Source organism: Mizuhopecten yessoensis, unplaced genomic scaffold (assembly GCF_002113885.1).
Source record: "Mizuhopecten yessoensis strain PY_sf001 unplaced genomic scaffold, ASM211388v2 scaffold6217, whole genome shotgun sequence".
Taxonomy (NCBI): Eukaryota; Metazoa; Mollusca; class Bivalvia; order Pectinida; family Pectinidae; genus Mizuhopecten; species Mizuhopecten yessoensis.
Genome location: NW_018406439.1, coordinates 424,012 through 436,418, shown reverse-complemented (window position 1 = coordinate 436,418; position 12,407 = coordinate 424,012). Strand labels below are relative to the sequence as shown.

General features: G+C 38.3%; 1 protein-coding gene across 1 annotated transcript in view; it reads right to left on the bottom strand.

Moving 5' to 3' along the window:
• The window catches only part of LOC110451861 (zinc transporter ZIP11-like), a 42,476-nt gene that overhangs the window by 12,064 nt on the left and 18,005 nt on the right, over positions 1 to 12,407 (bottom strand). Inside the window, exon 9 of the mRNA XM_021500082.1 lies at positions 11,218 to 11,299. Coding sequence (XP_021355757.1) covers positions 11,221 to 11,299 — 79 coding nt within the window. The 3' untranslated portion in view covers positions 11,218 to 11,220. The remainder of the gene's footprint in view (positions 1 to 11,217; positions 11,300 to 12,407) is intronic.

The window sequence follows — 12,407 nt, the reverse complement described above, 5'->3', positions numbered from 1 at the left end:
AGAATAGGGATGATATACTGTTTATGGTAACAGATTAGGGATGATGTACTGTTGATGGTGACAGTGATCAGGTTGATGGTTTAGATTATGCTCAATAGTATGCTGTTGTTTTGTTGCCATTACTCTGTAGTGTTACTAGTTAGCCCTTTTGATATCTAGCATCTTATTTTGAAGATATGACATACATTGGATTTGACTCAGATTCAACTGGCAGGTATTGTCGATGAAGCAGATGATGCCTACCCTTTAGGAACACCTGGTCTTATTGTCAGGGGTTCCCGTGTAAATATTTCCTTTGTTCATAATTTGCTTCTGTTCTATCAAATTTGTGTTCCAATTACAGGTTTAGTTGATAATTTGAAATTCTCTTGTTTTATTTATGCTTTAATCACTATAATTCAAAAACCAGATGTAAACAGAGGGTTTTTCACCTCAGATATCTTCCTCACTTCAGAACAGAACTTTTGCCAGTAGTTTATAGCTAGGCCAATAATCCAAGTAATATATAGGTAATACCAAACACATGTTTAACTGTATTGTTATTACTAAAACACAATAGGCCCAATTGAATAACTATATAACAAACTGGAACATTAAGATGTAATGGTGAAGTGCCCCTCCTATACAACCCAGTGACCCCTACACTGTTACAATCTGTTACACAATCAAGCTGCTTTTATACCTCGCCAATTAGAGGTGTTACACATCAGAGTCTGCAGGTACAAAGCCTCCTCAGCTTTAACAGTTGTTAATGCCAAGTTTCAAAATGAGATTTCTTTTAGAAAAGTCAGGATATTTACAAATGCTTTTGTGTAGTTTGCCTTCAGCCAAACCTCTGAATACTTCCGCAAATAATTTACTTCTGAATCAAATGAATTTGTAATTAAATTAGATTGAAAATTTCTTCGTAACTTTTCAACAACCCGATCAAGCTTCTAATAATGATGCTCCGATAGGATCCTGTCTGTATCAGAGACAGGCAGTGTAACAAGAATGTTAATATATAAACACATGTTCATCATCAGCAATTGTTTTTATAGGGGTGATTAATTATGTAGATAGTGAGGGGGGTAAAGTCAGACAGCTTTATGAGGATACAGCTAGGCACCTATTTCTACAGGGCAAAGGGGATACAGTCAGACACCTATCTCTATAGGAAAAAAAGGATACAGCTAGGCACCTGGTTCTACGGGGCAAAGGGGATACAGTCAGACTCCTATCTCTAGAGGTAAAAAGGATACAGCTAGGCACCTGGTTCTACGGGGCAAAGGGGATACAGTCAGCCTCCTATCTCTATAGGTGAAACAAATACAGCTAGCCTTCTATTTCTACAGGGTAAAGGACATACAGTCAGCCCCTTATCTCTAAAAGGAAAAAGTATACAGCTAGGCACCTGTTTCTCCAGGGCAAAGGGGATACAGTCAGACGCCTATCTCTATAGGAAAAAAAAGGATACAGCTAGGCACCTGTTTCTCCAGGGCAAAGGGGATACAGTCAGCCTCCTATCTCTATAGGTGAAACAAATACAGCTAGCCTTCTATTTCTACAGGGTAAAGGTCATACAGTCAGACCCTTATCTCTAAAAGGAAAAAGTATACAGCTAGGCACCTGTTTCTACAGGGCAAAGGGGGTACAGTCAGACACCTATCTCTATAGGAAAATAAGGATACAGCTAGGCACCTGTTTCTACAGGGCAAAGGGGGTACAGTCAGACACCTATCTCTATAGGAAAATAAGGATACAGCTAGGCACCTGTTTCTCCAGGGCAAAGGGGATACAGTCAGACTCCTATCTCTAGAGGGAAAAAGGATACAGCTAGGCACCTGTTTATACAGGGCAAAGGGGATACAGTAAGACACCTATCTCTATAGGGGAAACAAATACAGCTTAGCATAAGTCTTCCATTTCTACAGGGTAAAGGACATACAGTCAGCCCCTTATCTCTAAAAGGAAAAAGTATACAGCTAGGCACCTGTTTCTACAGGGCAAAGGGGATACAGTCAGCCTCCTATCTCTATAGGTGAAACAAATACAGCTAGCCTTCTATTTCTACAGGGTAAAGGACATACAGTCGGACCCTTCTCTCTACCAGGCCAAAGGATACAGCTAGGCACCTGGTTCTACGGGGCAAAGGGGATACAGTCAGACACCTATCACTATAGGGGAAACAAATACAGCTTAGCATAAGTCTTCTATTTCTACAGGGTAAAGGTCATACAGTCAGACCCTTATCTCTAAAAGGAAAAAGTATACAGCTAGGCACCTGTTTCTACAGGGCAAAGGGGGTACAGTCAGACACCTATCTCTATAGGGTAAACAAATACAGCTAGTCTTCTATTTCTACAGGGTAAAGGACATACAGTCAGACCATTATCTCTAAAAGGAAAAAGGATACAGCTAGGTTCCTGTGTCTACAGGGCAAAGGGGATAGAGTCAGACACCTATCTCTATAGGAAAATAAGGATACAGCTAGGCACCTGTTTCTACAGGGCAAAGGGGATACAGTCAGACAGCTAGGCACCTGTGTCTACAGGGCAAAGGGGATAGAGTCAGACACCTATCTCTATAGGGGAAACAAATACAGCTTAGCATAAGTCTTCTATTTCTACAGGGTAAAGGACATACAGTCAGACCCTTATCTCTAAAAGGAAAAAGGATACAGCTAGGCACCTGTTTATACAGGGCAAAGGGGATACAGTCAGACCCTTATCCCTCAAGGGAAAAAAAAGGATACAGCTTGTCATCTATTTCTACAGGCCAAAGGGGATACGGTCAGACACCTATCTCTAGAGGGAAAAAGGATACAGCTAGGCACCTGTTTATACAGGGCAAAGGGGATACAGTCAGACACCTATCTCTATAGGAAAAAAAGGATACAGCTAGGCACCTGCTTCTACAGGGCAAAGGGGATACAGTCAGACCCTTATCCCTCAAGGGAAAAAGGATACAGCTAGTCACATTTCTTTACAAGGCAGAAAGATATAGAAAATAAACCCAAGGCATTTATCTTTACAGGGCAGAGAAAATTTAATATGATACCTATCTCTAAAGTCTCTATAGGAAAGAGAAAATACAGCAAAAAAAGGACATATCTCTACTGAACAAGGATACAGTCAGACATGATCCACCTCTCAACTGAGCAGTTAAAATACAGGTAAACACATATGTATCTACCTATATGTATCTCTGCTGGGCAGGAAAGATACAGTCCAACAAATATTGTTACAGGGTAGAGAAGTACACATATCTGCTAAGCAGGGAAAATACAGCAAGTAACCTGTTTCTTAATTGCAGTTAGGAAAGAGTCTCAATAACATCCAGGTTGGATACAGTCAGACATGTCTCAGAAAAAGTCAGGGAGGATACAGTCAGACATGTCTCATTACCAATCAAACATGTCTTAGTATCAGTCAGGGAGGATACAGTCAGACATGTCTCAGTACAAGTCAGGGAGGATACAGTCAGACATGTCTCAGTACCAGTCAGGGAGGATACAGTCAGACATGTATCATTACCAATCAACCATGTCTTAGTATCAGTATGGGAGGATACAGTCAGACATGTGTCAGTACCAGTCAGGGAGGGTACAGTCAGACATGTGTCATTACCAATCAAACATGTCTTAGTATCAGTATGGGAGGATACAGTCAGACATGTGTCAGTACCAGTCAGGGAGGATACAGTCAGACATGTGTCAATACAAGTCAGGGAGGATACAGCCAGACATGTGTCAGTACCAGTCAGGGAGGATTCAGTCAGACATGTGTCAGTACAAGTCAGGGAGGATAGAGTCAGACATGTGTCAGTACCAATCAGGGAGGATGCAGTCAGACATGTCTCCGTACAAGTCAGGGAGGATACAGTCAGACATGTCTCAGTACCAATCAGGGAGGATGCAGTCAGACATGTCTCAGTAAAAGTCAGGGAGGATACAGTCAGACATGTGTCAATACAAGTCAGGGAGGATACAGCCAGACATGTGTCAGTACCAGTCAGGGAGGATACAGTCAGACATGTGACAGTACCAGTCAGGGAGGATACAGTCAGACATGTCTCATTACCAATCAAACATGTCTTAGTATCAGTCAGGGAGGATACAGTCAGACATGTCTCAGTACCAATCAGGGAGGATGCAGTCAGACATGTCTCCGTACAAGTCAGGGAGGATACAGTCAGACATGTGGCAGTACAAGTCAGGGAGGATACAGTCAGACATGTGGCAGTACCAGTCAGGGAGGATACAGTCAGACATGTGTCAATACAAGTCAGGGAGGATACAGCCAGACATGTGTCAGTACCAGTCAGGGAGGATGCAGTCAGACATGTCTCAGTACAAATCAGGGAGGATACAGTCAGACATGTGGCAGTACCAGTCAGGGAGGATACAGTCAGACATGTATCATTACCAATCAATCATGTCTTAGTATCAGTATGGGAGGATACAGTCAGACAAGTGTCAGTACCAGTCAGGGAGGGTACAGTCAGACATGTGTCAGTACAAGTCAGGGAGGATACAGCCAGACATGTGTCAGTACCAGTCAGGGAGGATTCAGTCAGACATGTGTCAGTACAAGTCAGGGAGGATAGAGTCAGACATGTGTCAGTACCAATCAGGGAGGATGCAGTCAGACATGTCTCAGTACAAGTCAAGGAGGATACAGTCAGACATGTGTCAGTACAAGTCAGGGAGGATACAGCCAGACATGTGTCAGTACCAGTCAGGGAGGATACAGTCAGTTATTTTTTAATACCAGTAAGGCGGAACTCAGACAGAAATTTTTTCAGTTTCAGAGTTTGACAAGGAGCCAGCCAGACATGGGGCTGATAAAGGCCCAGACATGGTTCCCACCTCTGCTAATTTATGTGGCTTCCATTGAGGTGTATAGCATGTAATAGCAGGGATGATATCTGACCTTTAGCCTAGTACATACAATGTAGAAGTCTACATGTATCCATTATTTGAAGAAATGTAGTTGAAGAAATGAATCGTTTATGTCCAACACCTGTTTAGAAAATTCAAAATACATATAAAGCAAAGCACTGAAAATAAATCTTGAGGAACCTGTCTCTAGTATACTATTGCTGTTGATGAGATCTAAATGTTAGAGAAACAAGGGAGGCAACCTCTCCTAAAACCGTGTATAATAATGTCATACGTATATGTATATGTATCTGACTTATCACCCCACCTGCTTCAGGTAAGTCAATTGCCTTGCTCCAGGCAAATCTAAAAGTAGATGTCAGGTGTTAGGATAGCACATCAACAGTCTCCCAGCAAATCAAACTATGTACAGAATTAGAAACAGTGGTGACAGGCATAGATTACCGTGGCTACATTTAGCCAGCACACATCCATATACCGGACATTGTCATTGTGGAATATTTCATCAAACAAACTGCCAAGTTCCACTGCATGGATATGAATATGAAATGATAGGATGATGTCACTCCCTGGCAGGAGTTCAAAATTTAACTACTGATATACTTGATGACAAACTCTGTAACCTTTACACTGTGTACTGCTGACAAACTATGTAACCTTTACACTGTGTACTGCTGACAAACTATGTAACCTTTACACTGTGTACTGCTGACAAACTCTGTAACCTTTACATTGTGTACTGCTGACAAACTCTATAACCTTTACATTGTGTACTGCTGACAAATTATATAACCTTAACACTGTGTACTGCCGACAAACTATGTAACCTTTACATTGTGTACTGCTGACAAACTATGTAACCTGTACACTGTGTACTGCTGACAAACTCTGTAACCTTTACACTGTGTACTGCTGACAAAATCTGTAACCTTTACGCTGTGTACTGCTGAAAAACTCTGTAACCTTTACACTGTGTACTGCTGACAAACTATGTAACCTTTACACTGTGTACTGCTGACAAACTCTGAAATCTTTACACTGTGTACTGCCGACAAACTCTGTAACCTTTACACTGTGTACTGCTGACAAACTATATAACCTTAACACTGTGTACTGCTGACAAACTCTGTAACCTTTACACTGTGTACTGCTGACAAACTCTGTAACCTTTACGCTGTGTACTGCTGACAAACTCTGTAACCTTTACACTGTGTTCTGCTGACAAACCCTAAAACTGTATATTTGTTGTGTACACTTCCAGATAAGACCTACAACTCTTTACCAGGTATAACTTCTAACCCTGCAATCCTAAATACTGTCTAAAACTTCTAACAACAAATGTTATAAACTTGTATATTTACAAGAACTATGAATATTTTGTGTGCAACTGTCAAATAAAACCTATAACCCTTACCATGTTCACCTTCCACTGATAAACTATATTACCCCATAAAATCTACAGTTTCTTTTGACAAGCCCTTTAAACCCTATGATGTGTACAATTTATAATCCACACAAACATGGTCAACATATAGATTCTGTAGAAACAACTAATGAACTACATAGCTAGAGAAACGATGAGCGAGCTCACAAAGACATGTCCCCGATTCATTTTATCTATATATTCTTCAAACTTCGATTGCAGGGGGTATAATACCCCAATCACAAATCCCTTTCTTGATGCATATCTACAAATGTTGTTCCTCACCTGTGCCAAGTTACGAAAAAAACGAAATATTGTTAAGGAGGAGTTTTGCTTAGAAAGTTTCTGGAGCAGAAATTTAAGTTTCAAGGTCCATAACTCCCTGAAAACTAATAAAATTGCAAACCCCTTTCCTTATGCACATCTACATATGATTTGCTTTCACTGTGCCAAATTATTGAAAAATTAGCAAATTCTATTCTTCATGCACATCTTTACATGATGTACTTTCCCTGTGCCAAGTAACATAAAAATAAACAAATAGTTCAGGAGGATTTGCGCTTACAAGGTTTGTTGAAAAGAAATTAAAGTTTCAAGGGCCATAACTCCCAATAAAATAGTCAAATCACACATTCCTTCCTTCTTGCTCATCTACATATAATGCACTCTCACTTTACCAATTAAAGGGGCATCACGCTGAAGTAACTCTTTTGTGTCTTTTTTTCAAATACCACATAAACATATCAAGTGAGACTCCTTATGGAAAATGACGATCGGATTTGGCTGAAATAGATTCATAAAAATGATTAAGTCTAAGATAATCATCGGTATTTCAACCTGTCTGACCAACGTTTTGTTCAGGGATTTCCCTCTACTAGCACACCATTTCTTTGTAAACTAAATGACTGGCTGTGTGAAGTAAGCGAAAGACAAGAATTCCACGGAAGTGGATGTGTCGCCTGCACAGGAAGCTGGGAGATTACGAAGAAAAAGTTACACTTTTCATTTCAAGAAATAATGTTAAAAGAAAGCAATAATCATAGATTATGTTTTTGGATGGCATCATTTTGTTATATAATCTGTTATTCTGTGAAGAATACTCTGAGTTTTAAGGAACTTGCTATGGATACTCCAAGTTTAATTTGTATGATTTGTCGGATGGTTTCCCATAATTAAATGAATAAACTTGTGGATTAAGATGTTAAACAGCTAGTGTTGTCAATAACATTTGGAGTAAGATGGCATTTCAGAGGTATACACGGTGGGTCAAGTGGTAGATCGAAGCCGTCCTGTATACAGTTTTAGTGAAGTTTCTATTTGTAGTAACAGTGACCTTGACCTTTGACCTTTGGACTTGAAAAGCAATCCCAAGCAAGCAGTTTTGGTAAGGAAGCACTACATGAAGTTTGAGGTTGATCGACCCAAGGAAACTCAAGTTATCACACGAAAACAGATTTTCTATTTATAGTGACAGTGACCTTGACCTTTGACCTTCGGACTTGAAAAGCAATCCCAAGCAAGCACTTTTGGTAAGGAAGCACAGCATCAAGTTTGAGTTTGATCGGCCCAAGGAAACTCAAGTTATCGCACGAAAACAGATTTTCTATTTATAGTAACAGTGACCTTGACCTTTGACCTTTGGACCTGAATAGCAATCCCAAGCAAGCACCTTTGGTAAGGAAGCACTGCATGAAGTGCCTAGTTAGTTTGATTTTGCCACAAGGCCCTCCAAGTCAAATGAGATACGTGCGCTATTAGATTTACATAATTTATAATATTACCGGGATCAGTAAAATGGTATGATTTAATTATATTGCTGAATTAAATGATTTTTTTTGTTTTGACATGTAAGATTTAAATTAGTACTAATATGAATACCCAGCCTCCTCTGGTGCGACGACGCAATATATAAAAAAAATCGCTCTTCACCAGAAAGCTACGTTATCGCAGCTAGATTAAAAATGTCAAAATGACGGACCAGGATGAATAACTGAGGAAGGAGAACCTACTTCTAGTACCGGTAAATAGGATTGCATAACATTTTTTTTTTTAAATCGTAATTAATCAACAGTTCATGTTTTCCTATGATGTTGACTTAGAATGTATGATCATGTAACAACCTTTTCTCTAGAAAGAATTCATTTTCAACTTCAGATAGAATCGGAATACGTATTGAAAACAGAGGAAAAAATATTTGATTACGTTATAAAAATGGCGCATGCTACCGATAACTACGGCTTCTGTTTCGGACAAAAGGAACTGATTAAAGAAAAATTGTCTCAACATAAAAAGGTCCATTTACAAGTATTCTTTAATCTCTGTAAAGTATTGAAAAAATATATAATTATCAAGTATCTCAACACGTTCCTTATTGACACATATTCTACATGTGCATGTAGTGGTTTTGCCATACAGTTTATTGTGTGTGATGGCTAATATGACTTACTAAGTGTTAGCGTATGGAGACAGTGAAAGTGGGAAAGAGAGTATACATTTATATGCATGGTCTAGAAGAAAAAAAATGGCCGAAGTCATTGAGTTGTATAATGTAATAAATAAATTCACAAACGTTTCCTTTTCTATTCGCGTTTAGTTTGTCATTGCATAAATGCACTTTATGTAAATATTTGAAAAGGGATATTAGTCTCATGAATATTCCTTTTTACAGAAAGGTTTGACCCATGGTTGAGGGAAGGTGTTTAGCCCCGTACCATCTGTACCGGTCACATTCTGGTACTGTACTAAATTCAATATGTATTTATATATATCTACTTTATGTGTATGCCTATTATCATTGTTGACATTTAATTGTAAATGTATGACGGGAGAAGGCTGTGATAAATTGTAAAAACTTGTGCCCCCATCCCTCGTTCAATTTTATTGGCAACAAATATATGTTTAAAGCTAAATACATTTAAATTCTGAATATTGGCAAGTGCGCAATTAACTTCTGATGATGAATAATTAATGTTCAATAAGTTTGAATATGGACTTAGAAATCATATTACTTGGTTTCATAGTGCGGTAAGAAGTTGCAGTCGCCTGACGGCCCCTCTCTGGGGACCCCTTTGGAAACCTTTTCATCTCGCTCACACCACTTGTGTTTACTGCCTAGTCAGGTGAGGTTATCAGCGCTATTTTTAGCAGGGCTTTCCCGAACAATTCAAGTGGTCAAACTGGACATTTGGAACGGAGTATGAATATGGGGATAGCGAGGTAACAAAAGTGGAAGTGCATACAATACATACATTCATTAAAAAAAAAATGGCTCTTCACCTGATGTCCCTTTAAAATTACTAAACATCCAACAAACAGACAGTCGGACAGAAAGAGTGATCACTATATACACCCTCAGACTTAGTTTGCAGAGGATATAATTATGTTCATATACCTGTGTGTTTATTTCCCCATAGAAACAAGATCTTACATACAAGTTCTGTTGTGTGCTTATTAACCAATAAAACAAAAACCTACATACATGTTCACCACCCATTTCAACAAATACAATGCCTATGTAATAGTGAAATTGAAATAAATGTCACTGTGACAATTAGATGTTGTGTTTTTTTCATTTAAGGATTGAATCTTGCTTTAGTTGATCTCTTGGGGTGATGAATTGAATTGGTCAGTTCATGTTGATTTTGTTTCAAGACCAACTCAATTCATGTGCAAATGAAACAGGTTACATTTGGTAGTTTCAATGAGTCTAACTTGAGAAGAAACTGAAATATCATGTAATGATTCTGGTATTTTAAAATGTAAGTTTTTAATAATAACAAGAGGCCCAGAGGGCCTATATTGCTCACCTGAATATTTAAGCAGTCATAGCAAAATATTCTCATTCAATATTATATTGCACTACAAATATTTCCCTCGCAAACTTTGTCGTCTCCATCTGTTGAAACTACCAGCCAAATATTATTATAAGAATCTATGCTTTTTGGTTCTTCTTCAGAAGTTAATTGACATATTTTTCCCTGTGACTTTGTAAGTAGGTCAATGCCATTTTCCTTCTCATACTTTGTGAGCTCTATCCCAAAAAGATAGTCTTTCAGAAGAAGTCGTTTGAAGAGTTTGACACATTTGACCCCTGTGACCTTGAAAGTAGGTCAAGGTAATTTTCATTCTCAAACTTTGTCAGGCTCCAACCAACGAAGCTATCACCCAAATATCATGACTCTAGGCCTGTCCATTCTTCAGAAGAAGTTGTTAAAAGGAAAAGTTGACGGACGACGACGGACGGACGACGCACCATGACATAAGCTCACTTGCCCTTCGGGCAGGTGAGCTAAAAACTGAATTTGAAGAATTGAAATGATTTTATGAATACAGTGTAAAGTATTATACTTCAAACCTTTCTGATGCTCTCTTGTCACAAAAGTTATCAAAATATTAAAATATTGTAACCAAAAATGCTATAACACTAACTGATTACGATATTTTAGCTGAAGTAGTGCTTTCAAATGGAATTTAAAGGAATTTCTATTTATTTTTTAATAAACTGTAAATTGTTATTAGAACTCTTCTGATGCATTTTTGTAAGGAAATACACCGATATATTGATTTTTTATTATTCAGAAAAGTTACATTGTCTTGAAATTGGAAAACGTCTTTCTACTGGCCAAGAAAAACACATGACACTTTTGTTTTTTGTAAGGTATTGTTGTGATTGTCTCCCTTTGCCATTTTTTTTCACCAAATCATGCCATAAGGTTCCAATGTGTTGGAGCAGTAAAGAAGGGTCGTAGCTATCATAAAGTTTAACACAGCATTCCCATGTTATCATACACGATTCCATACGATTCTCATCACACGCACCACATCTCCGCAGATTGTGGGACTAGTAGAAGTCAAAAAGCTATGTACACAGACAGAAGGACAGGTGGACAACTTGATAACAATAAACACTTACATTTCATCCTAAACCAACATCTAATGACATCATAACCACAAAGCCTACGATGGCTCCCCAGGTTGATAGACGGCCGTTCCCACTGAAAATAAAAGACAGAACAAATTAACCTACTGTCATTTACAAATAGTACAGTATAACCTGTCTAAACTGAATGTCACCAGGACCAAACTATTTCGCCAGTTTACACAGGTGTCCGGTTTATACAGGGTCGGCATGTCATTTTATGAAAAAACAAAAATTTAGTGTTTTGCAAACAACTTGTATACAAGTGTGTCAACATAAACAACAGAGAAATGAATCAATTACACATTTAATAACTTACAAAATATACGGTATATAATACAAATGAAGACCGACCCGACATTGGATAGTACTTTTTTGTTTAGATTGTAGCCGGCTGAGAGAAATTTAAGGACTGGAATAAACAGGTTGTTTTTACATGGATTACTATGCCAATTTTGTGAAACAATGCTGGTTTTCAGAATGGACAGGGTTCGGTTTATACAGGGTTTAAATACGATGATTATATAGGAAATATGCCGGGACCACAAATCAAAGCCAGTTAGACAGGGATCTGGATTAGACAGGGGCCAGTTTAGACAGATTATACTGCATGTTTACAGAACTTGATATTTGAAAGTTTGAATTCAACTTGGTTTAGGACTAATGTTGCACTAAAAGATGTTTTAGGAATCTGATCCAGGGAACATAAACTATGTCAATATCTAACATAATTATTTGGATCTGATAAATGTAGTGACAGTCTGTGACATACTACATGGTATAAAACAGTGCAGCATGTGATATATTTAAAGGGGTGACACACTACATATAGTGACACATTACATGGATTGACAAATTTCATATAGTGACTCATTACATGGAGTAACATATTTAATATAGTGACATAACATGGTGTGACAAATTTCATATACTGACACATTACATGGAGTGACATATTTCATAAAGTGACACATCACATGGAGTGATATATTTTATAAAGTGACATATTACATGAAGTGACATATTTCATATAGTGACACATTACATGGAGTGACATATTGCTGGGAGTGATGCAGTGGATGTAGACTGTGACATATAACTGTGAGTTACATATTACTGGGAGTGATACACTGGATGTAGACTGTGACATATAACCTGGAGTGACATATTTCTGGGAGTGATGA